Source organism: Micropterus salmoides, unplaced genomic scaffold (assembly GCF_014851395.1).
Source record: "Micropterus salmoides isolate LMB-PRFRI ecotype aquatic unplaced genomic scaffold, ASM1485139v1 Ms_hic_scaffold_273, whole genome shotgun sequence".
Lineage (NCBI taxonomy): Eukaryota > Metazoa > Chordata > Actinopteri > Centrarchiformes > Centrarchidae > Micropterus > Micropterus salmoides.
Window position 1 is genome coordinate 5,142 of NW_024041962.1, and position 13,164 is coordinate 18,305.

The 13,164-nt window shown below is 41.2% G+C and overlaps 2 protein-coding genes and 1 long non-coding RNA gene across 4 annotated transcripts; 1 reads left to right on the forward strand and 2 right to left on the reverse strand.

The window, feature by feature from the left end:
* Positions 1-466: 466 nt before the first annotated feature.
* On the reverse strand, positions 467-4,813 carry LOC119881831 (zinc finger protein 2-like). The gene is made up of 2 exons (XM_038691935.1): positions 4,396-4,813; positions 467-2,517 (listed from the first exon to the last, which is right to left on the reverse strand). Exons 1-2 carry the CDS (start codon positions 4,565-4,567, stop codon positions 1,415-1,417), a joined length of 1,275 nt encoding a protein of 424 aa, XP_038547863.1. The 5' UTR covers positions 4,568-4,813; the 3' UTR covers positions 467-1,414.
* Positions 4,814-5,077: 264 nt separating this feature from the next.
* LOC119881830 lies at positions 5,078-7,852 on the reverse strand. The gene is made up of 3 exons (XR_005440424.1): positions 7,040-7,852; positions 6,523-6,602; positions 5,078-6,275 (listed from the first exon to the last, which is right to left on the reverse strand). It is a non-coding gene; the product is annotated as an uncharacterized LOC119881830 (long non-coding RNA).
* A 125-nt stretch (positions 7,853-7,977) lies between these two features.
* Positions 7,978-12,949, forward strand: LOC119881832 (NLR family CARD domain-containing protein 3-like). Of its 2 annotated transcripts, XM_038691936.1 has the most exons (7): positions 7,978-8,033; positions 8,121-8,246; positions 9,601-9,632; positions 9,838-10,066; positions 10,228-12,028; positions 12,117-12,290; positions 12,619-12,949. In XM_038691936.1, the coding sequence occupies exons 1-7, from the start codon at positions 8,009-8,011 to the stop codon at positions 12,902-12,904; spliced, it is 2,673 nt and encodes an 890-aa protein (XP_038547864.1). In that variant the 5' UTR covers positions 7,978-8,008; the 3' UTR covers positions 12,905-12,949. The 2 variants fall into 2 exon arrangements, with proteins under 2 accessions (XP_038547864.1, XP_038547865.1); XM_038691937.1 differs by lacking the exon at positions 7,978-8,033 and having other exon boundaries at positions 8,137-8,246; positions 9,601-9,679.
* The last annotated feature ends 215 nt before the right edge of the window (positions 12,950-13,164 follow it).

The following is a 13,164-nucleotide window of genomic DNA, read 5'->3' on the forward strand; positions in this document are numbered from 1 at the left end:
ATACAGTCTCACATATCGACACACAAACAAACAAAGGTTCTCCCTGGTAGAATTATTCTTGATGTTTTTCATTCAGTTATTTATTTATATTAATTATTATTTCAGCTCTCACAGCAGTGCTGAGTTGTTTATTTATGTTGCCTAATTTTTTTCTTGTTTTCATTTCTCTCTCAATTGTCTTCCTATGTCAGCTGTTTATTACTGCTGTTCGGCTGGTTGTCTCTTTGTTTTTGTTTATTTTGTGTTTGTTTTTTGTTTTACTCCGCCCCTTGCTCCCCTCCCCGTTCTCTTGCAGGTGTTGACCTCTCTCTGTGCTGTCTGTTTATTTTTTATAAATTTGAAGAATATAAAAAAATAACAATAAAGAACTATCACAAAGTCTAACGGTGTCATTTACAATTAATGCTACATATAATGTATATTACTAACTGATCAATAACTATTTGGTTTTCCAAATGACACACAGTTATTAAAACATTTTTATTTCTAACTTACAATGGATTACACATCATAAATCATTAGAAAATTAGTAAGGAACAAACACTGTATTTACTTATTTACACCTGTCATTGAGTTTTTCCTTAAAACAAATGAGAATATATGTTTAAGCCTTGAGAAAATAACCATGAAGCTACTAAAGAGCAGCCACACATTTGAACCAATGATGTGTTAGTGAGCGGGCCAGAGAAACAAATCTTTACAATGATCTCAGCAGTCTGAGTCAAAACAAAACAACTGCATTGAACATACTTGAAGACACCCAGCTGAAGGATGATTACAGCAGCCAACAACTCTCTCAACATCCACATGGCATCTGATTACTGTCCGGAAAAAGGCTGGAAAATCCAAAACCTCTGATTTAAAAGCAACTAAATACAACAAATACAACACATCAGCTGTCCAACTGTGTAAAATCAAAGTTTGAAACAAAGACTTGAGATCTGACTGATAAAACTCAAAGACAGTCCGAGCACTTTAAGAATCAACTGTTCATGTTTTACACATAATGAGAGCAAAGACCAGGAGAGTCCATTCAAATAGAAATAAACTGTGATGTTGGGAGGTAACTAAAGTCATTTCATTTATAAATCACATTTTAAAACAACATGTTGACCATCAGCGGCTGTCCGGTCTGAGCAGGCCAAGCTGGGAGGCCGCTGTGGCGTCAAAACAGGACAGTGTCCTCCTGAGAGGTAGCGGAGCCAAGGGAGAGAAGAACCGAGTGGAAAGAAGGTGGAAAGAGAGGAAACAGAGCTGTGGTTTTATCAATAAGGTGTCTGAAGTCACAGGTCTTGACCAATTGAGGCTGCAGTTGGGTCTGTAGGCCGAGTTCAAGCGTCTGCGTGACCTTTGGAGGATACTGGGAAACTGAGTTCAATGACTAGCATGACAATTAAGATCCTAAATGACCTCTTCACCTTTGTGAGGTTTCTGTGATCCCAAAAAATGTATCAAAAACGCTGCTACTAAAAGGTTTCTCCCCTGTGTGGATTCTCATGTGTGTGGACATATAGCTTTTGTCACGGAATCTTTTTTTACAAACTGAGCAGCTGAAGGGTTTTTCTCCTGTATGAATTCTTATGTGTGAGGTCAAAGTTGAGTTTTGTGTAAATCTCCTACCACAGACAGAACAGCTGAAGGGTTTCTCCCCTGTGTGGACAGTTGAGTGTCGTCTCACATCTGACTTTCGTGTGAATCCTTTACCACAGACAGAACAACTGAACGGTTTCTCCCCTGTGTGGGTTCTCATGTGTTTGGACAAACTGCTTCTGTTATTGAAACTTCTTTTACAAACTGAGCAGCTGAAAGGTTTTTCTCCTGTATGACCTGTTAAGTGTTTGGTTAAAACTGATCCTTTACCACAGACAGAACTAAGTGGCTCCTCTCCACTGTGCTCCTGCAGATGTACCTCGTGGCCAAAGCTTGTAGCACATTCAGAGGAGCTGCTTGATGTTTTTCCAGTACTACATTCCTGATCACTTACAGGTACTTTACTGTTTTGCAGAGGGTTTGAACCTGACTCAGGTTCTCTGGTCTCCTCCCAGTCACAACTGTCATCAGTTTCAGTTTCAGATGAGTATGAAATCTTGTCATGAGTAGCCGGTTGTAGATGTCCGTCTGCATCAGAGTTCCTGGCTGGTTCTGGTCCTCCACAGTCCTCTCCATCAGCTTCTGTTTCCATCTGGTCAGTTTTTTGTCTCAGTCTTTGATGAAGCTGTGAGGACTGAGGTTTCTCTTCATCTAACTTACTCTTCACAGGGACAGGAGTGAATGTGAATTTGATGAAATTAGCCTCCTCCAGACGTTGAAGCTGCTCCCCTCCTGACTGACTGATCAGGCGTTCCTCCTGTTCCTCTTTAATGTGTGGGGGCTCTGGTGGGTCCTCCTGGTCCAGACTGGAGCTCCACTTTTCTTTAATGTGTTGGGGCTCTAGTTGGTCCTCCTGGTCCAGACTGGGCCTCCACTCCTGCTGCTCAGGGGGAACCTCTTCTTTACTCACCAATAGCAGCTGGACGTCTGTGGAGAATAATGAAATACATACACACATCTTAGAAAATTCCAACTTCCTGTTAACATTTAAACCACTGACACAACTACTTTCTAAAATGTGTCGATAAATTATGCACATTTTGTCCGACATATTTGGAACCAGGGGTGGAAATTAACTTTTTGCCTCACCTGCAACTATATTCATAAAATTTCTTATAAAGCGTATCACTACTACAGGCCTAATATTAATTGTGGGTTGTTTTTATTTATAAAATTCTTGTGCAAGGAAAACAGTCAACGTTGGTCTTTTATTGTTCATTTATTGGTCTTTCAGAATTTATTAATGCCAAGTACTCACAAAATCACAACCATTCATGCACAAAAATAACAGTAGGTTGCAGTTTTTGGTGGAGATGACTACATTGAAAGAAGTTCTTGCAGCAGTTTTGGAAAGCAGAGATGAGGATGAGAGACGAGTTTCGGGGCCTGACTGTTTTGATTCTTACGATGAGGAGGATTACACAAAAGAGATCCATTTGACGATGGGGTAAGCGCATTTATTTTATAAAACCTTGTTTCCAATGGTGCACTTAGTGCTTGGCTAACTGTGACCATTTTGGCTAAAATAAGCTGCGTCTGTGCTGCTTTGTGTTTCAGTAAGTTGTCATGAACTTTGACAAACTGACTCCAGGGAAGTTATTTTCTTGTGCAGAAGTGGGATACACTTATAAATCGTAACGTTGTAGGCATGTAGGCTGTTCTATGTGATATCCTTTAGATAACTAATGTGATATATCTTCACCTCCATTCACAATTTGAATAACGTTATCTCTTGTAGTGATGAGTAAATATGTTTTGGCCATTGACTATTTTATCATAGTACTTGTACAGATATGGTCTTTCATATCATTTTATCCATTTATGTTCAGTATATTCATACTGAATGAGACTAATTTGTTTTTTTGAGAGGATTTCCAGCTGCCCAGGGCCCAGTGAAACACAGACAGCGTGACCTGTGCCTGCCACCAGGTCACCACCAGGTCACCACCAGGTCACCACCAGGACCCCAACCGCAACCTGCACCCCCATCTACTCAGGAGCCAGCTCGAAGATGGACAAAGACCCAGCCATCGCTCTCCATCTCCAGGTTTTAACCAGCTCGGACACAGGGCTATGCTCATAACATGCAAATTATGTAAATAGTGGGACTTTCCTGTGTTTTTTAATACATATTTAGTCTTTATATATAAATATTGTTTAAAAGTTAAAACATGACAATTTGTACATTATGTAAATATTGTCAATAGTGTGTTTTATTGCTGTGTGGCTTTTATACACATAGTAAACATTTTACTTGAAAGAAAGACCTAAAATAATGCTTGTTTTGTATTTGCACATCCCCATAAAACCTGATATGTAGTAGGAAGTGATTATACAGTCCTGTTTTATTTCAGTCCCTCTAACATTAGGTCAAAGTAGAGTCACAGACAACACTCAAAAAACGATTGTTCAAAATGTCACTAACTAACCACTGAGATACGTGGTTCTCAAATTTCATAAACAGTGATGCATTTCTGCAGATTAAACTTCCCAGCAGGATACAAAGGAGTTAAAATGACCTTAAACATCTGCAGCAGTAAAATGCAGCATTAATGCAGCAGGAATATTAATCCAGAAACATCAGATATAACAGAGAAACTCTGACAGGAACATTTTACTGCACTGTGAGTACTTTTACTGTCATACTGTAAGTACATGTTGCTGATAATACTCACATACTTTTACTGAAGGAAGGTTTGAATGCAGGACTTTTACTCGCAGTGGAGTATTTTCACAGAGTGGTATTAGTACTTTTACTGCAGTAAAGGCAGTTTACAGCGAGAATAAGCAGTAAAGTGCACAAACCTGCTCTGTGTAACCGGACTTCAGGCTTGAAAACAGCGTCCAGTAGTTTGCGTTGTCCACAAAGTTCCTCCTCGTACTCTGCTATCGTTCTTTCAAACAGCTCAAATATCTCTTCAGCAGCCGCACTTAGTCGCTGCTGGACAAAAGCTCTCAGCGTTTGGACTTTAGACATGTTTACAGCAGCTTTTCCTCCAGACACACTCCGTTACAGACACGCAGCTCACTCTGATAAAATACACACTGTGAGGCCGAGCTCCGGCTCCGGCTACTTCCTGCTAACAAGCTAACTTCCTTTAGCATTCTTGGCTAACAGGAGATGAGTCTGAGGTGAAACATCCCGAAAGTTTAAACAGAGTCCACTTAAACACGTTTATCCTCACATGCAGGCTCTGCTGCTGAACTCCCAGTAGGGATATATGGTAACGGTAAAAAGTTAGCATGTTATCCACAGTACACTTGCTTCCGGTCCCACTTCTTTGCTGATTTTCAAATTAAAAGTGACCAAAGCCTCATATCTCTTCGTCAGGAAATAACAATGGAAGAAAAAAATGCCATAGCAACATGTGTAAATGTATCCATTTTAATAAATACAACCACAAGTAAATTATTTTGTGGAGACAGATTATAATAGTACATTTGATTTAACAATCAAAAGACAAAACTATGAATCAACCCCCAAATAAATAAATATTTTCTGCATTTGGAAATGGCTTAGTAGTGTCTGTTATTAGTCTTTTGGAACTGTTCCTCACACTCAAAACTAATAAACAACACAAACATTAGCAGAAATGTTCATTAAAAAGTACAAAAGTTGGATTTCCCTGTTTCTGAATGTAGAGAGATTGCTGCCATCCAGTGGACGTCAGGGAAAACATCATCTAAACCAGTCATAAAAAAAGGTATTCCTGCAGTATTTGTGTTTAAATGTTTCTTATGCTGTAGAGAATAAACACATTTAAAGTATAGATTTCTCTGTGTATTATATATGCAGACGTTGACCCTATTAGAAATAGGGCCAAAATGTTCTACCAAGAAGACTCATATCAGTACAGTCAGGACAATTACTGTAAATTATTTAAGACCAGCTGCTTCATTACTGAACTCAAGCATTAGGGGAAGTGAGGAGGTACTCAGTGTATGCAGTTTCTGCACACATTGGAGGTTCTGTTCTTTGCTTGAGCGTTTCTATTTCATGTATACTTTGTGCTCTGCTCCACTGCATTTCAGAAAGGAATATTGTACCTTTTGCTTCACTACATTGATCTGATAGAAACCAGTCACCCTCACCTGAGGCCAAGAGGTAACGTTTGTTAAGTTTCCTGGGAAGTGATGATAGGACAGCGTTGTAAGTGGGGGATAAGTGGTGGCTGACTCTGTTAAGCGACGGCTTCTCAACCCTGGTGTAGATTCCTTCCTTGACACCTCTTTCAAACCATCCATCTTCTCTGTCTAAAATGTGCACCTGGTGCATCGTTGTTGTCATCTTCCTGCATGTTGTTCACAGCACCAACACCAAAACATGTATGTGTTACCAAAGTGGGAAGCTCCGATACATTCCTTCCACCTTGGAACCAAATGGATCCAGATTATTAACAGATTAAGTCCCCTAAGTGCTTCTCTTGCAGTGCGATTTTAAGCAGCAGTTACGATGCTGGATTTTTGAGCTTTTCCAGGTTCAGAGGGTTTAAAACAAAACAGACTAATTTTAAACATGAGCTGTGATAGAAAACTAAAAGAGCTGCATTATGGGTACTAATTTGGAAGAACAATGTATTTCAAATGAATTTGGGCATCTTTCCTATGATTGGATTATTGATGGTGTGAGTGGAAGCAGTCACTTCTCCTCCTCTCCTGCAGCAGTGTCACGATGGACCAACACACTGTAGGAAATAATAATAATAATCAGCCTGCTACTATCTAGCACATTAAAGTAATTCAATGTTTTTTACTAATAAAGAATAAGCTCTTTGTGCAGAGAATGCAAAAATTTGTGCATAAGATTTACACGTGCAAACATTAACAGTATACCAGTGGGGGAACACAGGAGCACTAACAAACCAGGAGGTATCCATCACCTACAACAACACCACAGAGATTAAATAAATAAAATGTTTTATTGTGCATCACCTTGGTTTGTTTCTTAGAACATCACCTAGTTATGACTTTTCATCTGAAGCTTATCCAACATGAAGTAATTTGTTTTGTACCTGTCAAGAAACAAAACCTGTTATTCATAGTAATGTTGTATCTTGTGCACCTGCAAAAATAAATAAAGAGATGAGTTTCAAAATGTATTATGCAATAACACCAGCACACACAGCCTGTATCCTGTTTAAACTTTACTTTCGGTTTCGGTTACTTTCGGTCGTGGCGCAGCTTGTTTGATCCCTGGAAACGTAATGTAAACGAATGTTTCACTGCTTTACACTTGAATGAATCTTTGCGCATCTTGTGGCTAACTGTTATTAGCTTGTTGCAGTAAAAATATTATGTTAAATTAACTCAGAACATTGGTTAATAAATATAAATAACGCAAGGCACTTGTACCCGCCATGTTGATATATTTGGCAGTTTAAACAGTGGAATAAGAGCAGAACTAGAGTTAGTTTATCCTCGGAGTTGTTGTTGGTGTAGCTCCACTTACTAATGACTGAAGGCATCTTTTCCTGCCTGAAGCAGCCTGTGCAGGAGGCGGAGACGAGCCGCTGTCTGAGACTCTAAACGCGGCTTCGCTCGGCCGGTGTTCAGCAGAGTTTTGTCGACATGCCGAGAATTGCGTGCACCTCCAAATGCTGCTTTTAAACGCTATAATATTCTTTGTGGCCTTCATCAATGGTGATAAATGATTCTAAGTAAATATTTTATGAACGTTTAGAGTCTTTAATATTTTAATACACTTAGTAGAAGTACCATTCCTTGACATTCAGTAAATATATGTGGTGATAACGCCGTTTGATCAGCAAAGTGTCTGTCACGTAAACCTGTTGCTATCTTTGTATATCCTTAATACAGATGAGGAGGCGGTACGTTGTCTTAGCTTGACTTTATTCCAACACGTCGTAACCTAACACACACTGAATCTCCCCACCTCTTCCGGTATCTCCGTAAAAGGACCTAAAGAGGTGGATGCATAATTCGGCAGATCAAATTTTGTAGGCTACCTGCAGAGATTTGCATCCACCTCTTTTCTCAGCATAAATGACCGTTTTCACTCGCGAGGTGCATGCAATTCTCGGCAGGCAGGCAGAATTCGGCACAACACCTGTTATCACCGCTCCTCCATGCATGGTGTGTGCTGGGCTGCAGCTTCATGCCTCCATCTAGTGGACTGATAGTAGAAGTCCAGCAGCTGATGGCAGCTTCCTCTGCCTCACGCTGCTGTCTGACTGCATTCAGCTGCCACTGATATGAAACAGAAACTAGCAGCCAATCAGTGGAGGAGCAGCTGATCTTTTTCCAGGAGAATGATGGAAAGGAGGATTTGAGTTGATGTGCAGATGAATGATTTGTGTTTCCTCTCCAGATGAAAGTGGATGTGAGTTGAGCAGCATGAGTCAGTGTGAGGACAGAGAGGAGGGAGTCCCTCCCTCTAAAAGCACTCTGTGTGGGGAACATGACAGCCAGACCAAAGCTCAGAGGTGAGATGAGGATCTCTAACTGTCCAGGACTCAAATCACTCCACCATCATTATTCACTCTCAAAGCTCTGTGTGTGTTGTGTTGAAGCCCAAAGCAGCAGCAGGGACCAGACTCTGCTGGACCTGGACCTGAGCCCAGCTGTGTGTCCTTCAAGAGCGACTGGTCAACTGATCGCATCATTAATTTTAAAGGACAATCCTTTGCTGCAAAACGGTGAACTGTTAATAACATCAAAATATTACTAATTCATGTTTTATTAAACCTGTTTATTTTCACCAGCTTTCTTTTTCACATATATTTATATTTTCACATCCAAAAGATGCCCAGTATACCCTGTCTTCAGCTGTTGACTCCAGTTTAACACTTTCTTCCCACACATTCTGTTATCTGATGACTACATGAGTATAAACAACTCGTTCATACTCCCATCTCGTCACATATGGACACTTGGTCAACACCCCTTGGTGGTGTTGCTCTGCGGTCAAGTTAGAAATAATACATATGCAATGTCCGGTTAGACTTAAACCTAGACTCAAAGAATAAAACTAGTGGGTTATAATAATTATATTACTTACTTTATTGTTACTTAAAATAAAATAAATGTTGACATTTTGTTTCACATGGGAAACAAACTTCTGGGTCCCCTGGGTGAAAGTCCGGTTTATGGCTCCCACATCCACCACAACCACCTCCTTATTCAAAATGCTATTAGATGCCCTGGGAATGAAAAAAGGCTGAATAATAAGACTGAAAACCACTAAGTGAGCTGCACTTTATCCGTGTTGCTGAAGTTAATTTGTGTGGATTAGTGGTGAGATTTATGTCTGATCACAAGTGTTTGCAGTTTCCATTTTCCACCTCCGAAAGAGGGCAGTGCGCATGTTCTCTCATCCAGTACAGTCCCAAAAAGGTTCTGCATCTGTCAGACTGTCTGAAGGGAATACAACCACACCACCAGAGCAAAATGTCCACATAAAAAGTTAGTATTCAAAAAGGTAGAAAAGACCTGACAGCTGCATCATGGATCGTCACATCAGGCTAACTACATGCTGCAGAAGCTAAAGAGAAGGTAGTCTTTACCTCTACCAAACGTCTAAAATTTGTTGCGTGTAAAACAAGCTAATTGTTGTCCACTTTCCTGTTGGTAGATTGGTTAAACAAAGAACAGAAGAAATGCACACGTATCAACGCAAAAGTATCAAATTAAAAACCACATCAACTTCATGAATAACAGCTGTACCTGTTTGATTACATATATCCCAGAGAAGAACATTCTAGCTTTAATTTTTTCATGCTTTTTGTTGTCAAATCACCCTCAGCTTTGGTTTGAAACAGTATTCTATAATTTTCTCTTAGGTTTCCTGAAGTGGTTCTCACTTTACCTGCTACAGGTTTACTGCGAAGCACTAACTAATCCTTGTACTGGAAAGATAGCATCCAGTGAGCTTGTGTGAGCTGTGTGTTGGTGTTGAAGAGACTTAACCTGAAAACCAAATATAATTTACCTTGTGTTTGTCTCTGTGAGGACAGACATAATTTGAGCTAATTCTTCATAATTCCTCAACAGATTTGACCAGGAGAGCTCAGAGGTTCCCAGAGGTCAGTCTGCCCAGCAGCATCAAACACACATGGACTATATATTTATGGTCTGTACATGTACAACAACCTTTCCATATATTCTGTTCACAATAATCTCCACGCTGCACTTTTTAGACCAGTGGATTGTCAGTCTGTCCAACATGGTTCTGATGTTTGGTCCATGATTTTAAGTTAATTGTGTCATTCATATAATTTTCTGTTCCAGCTGCTGGAGGAGAACATTGTCATTTTTGTAAAGAATGAACTAAAGAAAATCAAGAAGGTTCTGAGTTCAGATTACCCAGAATGCTCAGAGAGTAAGAAGGAGGATGAGGAGGTGTTGGATGGTGAGGAAGAAGAGCAGAGGAGGAGCAGCAGAAAGGCATTTCTGAAGATCACACTGCACTTCCTGAGGAGAATGAAGCAGGATGAGCTGGCTGACCGTCTGCAGAGCAGTAAGAGGATTTCTCTAAAGATTTCACCCGCTGGATAAACGGGACATTTACTGATGGTTCTAGAGATTGAGGAAATATGTTTAAATATGCATTCTTTAGGGGAGTAAATTGTCATAATGTATGTTATAAATACCTTACTGATTTATTTTGTATTCATTCAGGACCTCCTGCTCAAGTGTGTCAGCCTAAACTCAAATCCAACCTGAAGAAGAAGTTCCAGTGTGTGTTTGAGGGGATTGCTAAAGCAGGAAACCAGACTCCTCTGAACCAGATCTACACAAAGCTCTACATCACAGAGGGAGGGACTGCAGAGGTCAATGATGAACATGAGGTCAGACAGATTGAAACATCCAGGAAACCAGACAGACCAGAAACAACAATCAGACAAAAAGACATCTTTAAACCCTCACCTGGAAGAGATGAACCAATCAGAACAGTGATGACAAAGGGAGTGGCTGGCATTGGGAAAACAGTCTTAACACAGAAGTTCACTCTGGACTGGGCTGAAGACGAAGCCAACCAGGACATACAGTTCATATTTCCATTCACTTTCAGAGAGCTGAATGTGCTGAAAGAGAAAAAGTACAGCTTGGTGGAACTTGTTCATCACTTCTTTCCTGAAAGCAAAGAAGCAGGAATCTGCAGGTTTGAAGAGTTCCAGGTTGTGTTCATCTTTGACGGTCTGGATGAGTGTCGACTTCCTCTGGACTTCCACAACAATGAGGTCCTGACTGATGTTACAAAGTCCACCTCAGTGGATGTGCTGCTGACAAACCTCATCAGGGGGAACCTGCTTCGCTCTGCTCGCCTCTGGATAACCACACGACCTGCAGCAGCCAATCAGATCCCTCCTGGGTGTGTTGACATGGTGACAGAGATCAGAGGGTTCAATGACCCACAGAAGGAGGAGTACTTCAGGAAGAGGTTCAGAGATGAGGAGCAGGCCAGCAGGATCATCTCCCACATCAAGACATCACGAAGCCTCCACATCATGTGCCACATCCCAGTCTTCTGCTGGATCACTGCTACAGTTCTGGAGGAGGTGTTGAAGACCAGAGAGGGAGGAGAGCTGCCCAAGACCCTGACTGAGATGTACATCCACTTCCTGGTGGTTCAGTCCAAAGTGAATAATGTAAAGTATAATGGAGGAGCTGAGACGGATCCAACCTGGAGTCCAGAGAGCAGGATGATGATTGAGTCTCTGGGAAAACTGGCTTTTGAGCAGCTGCAGAAAGGAAACCTGATCTTCTATGAATCAGACCTGACAGAGTGTGGCATCGATATCAGAGCAGCCTCAGTGTACTCAGGAGTGTTCACACAGATCTTTAAAGAGGAGAGAGGGCTGTACCAGGACAAGGTCTTCTGCTTCGTCCATCTGAGTGTTCAGGAGTTTCTGGCTGCTCTTCATGTCCATCTGACCTTCATCAACTCTGGTGTCAATCTACTGGCAGAAGAACAACCAACCTCACAGAAGTCTGAAACAAGAAGTGATGAAACTGCTGTGAAACAGTTATACCAGAGTGCTGTGGACCAGGCCTTGCAGAGTCCAAATGGACACCTGGACTTGTTCCTTCGCTTCCTCCTGGGACTTTCACTGCGGACCAATCAGGATTTCTTAAAGGGACTGCTGACACAGACAGAAAGATGCTCACAGACCAATTGGGATACAGGCCAGTATATGAAGGAGAGAATTGAGGAGAACTCCTGTCCAGAAAGAAGCATCAATCTGTTCCACTGTCTGAATGAACTGAATGACCGTTCTCTAGTGGAGCAGATCCAACAGTCCCTGAGTTCAGGAAGTCTCTCCACAGATAAACTCTCTCCTGCTCAGTGGTCAGCTCTGGTCTTCATCTTACTGTCATCAGAAAAAGATCTGGACGTGTTTGACCTGAAGAAATTCTCTGCTTCAGAGGAGGCTCTTCTGAGGCTGCTGCCAGTGGTCAAAGCCTCCAAGAAAGCTCTGTATGCACATAGATACTTGCATATACTGAAAATATTTTAGATACACAACTATTACAAATTGAGTTTTAACTGTAAATTCTCCATTCAGATTGAGTGGCTGTAACCTCTCAGAGAGAAGCTGTGAAGCTCTGTCTTCAGTTCTCAGCTCCCAGTTCTCCAATCTGAAAGAGCTGGACCTAAGTAACAACAACCTCCAGGCCTCAGGAGTGAAGCTGTTTGCTTCTGGACTGGAGAGTCCACATTGTAAACTGGAAAGACTCAGGTAAGATCAAGTTATTTTTTTTGTCTTGAATGACTTGAGATATTTAAATAAACTATAATCTATATGCACCTTTCACTAAATGTCAGCTGGGAGAGGCTCCAGCCCTCTGCGGCCCTGTAACCCAGGGTAAGGGGTTGACAATGAGTGAGTGAATAAATGATCATCTATATGTCTTATATGAGGATTATAATTATTTGTATTTTTTAGGGATTTAAGTGTTAAAACTCTTAATCAGTTTATGTTCACACTGAATATTGCTCCCCTGGAATCAAAACTGCTACCGCACCCTCAGATGATCTGCTATGTGTGTTGTTTTGTATGTTTGCAGGCTGTCAGGCTGTCTGATCACAGAGGAAGGCTGTGCTTCTCTGGCCTCAGCTCTGAGCTCCAACCCCTCCCACCTGAGAGACCTGGACCTGAGCTACAATCATCCAGGAGACTCAGAAATGAAGCTGCTGTGTGCTGGACTGGAGGATCCACACTGGAGACTGGACACACTCAGGTATGAAGAGGCCTGCAGCAGTCACAGTCAATATGATAGAGGAGGAAGAGCTGCGAACATTTACTTTGTGACACTGTTAGCCTGGGTCATGTTCACTGACACACCAAGCTAACAAAGGCTGACTGTCTGATCCAACAGTTCATGAAACAAAGTGGCACAATGTTCTTTATTATTGTGGAAAGACAAATGAAAACAGGCCATCAATCATTTTCACATAACGGTGGACCTTCTAGTCTGGTCAAATGTTCATATGAATTGAGAACAGATCTATCAAAAATAAAAATGGCAATGGCCAATCCTAGCCATATTTTAAAAAAAATTGGATCAGTATTGGATGCCACAAACCTGTTGGGGTGCAAAACAATATGATCT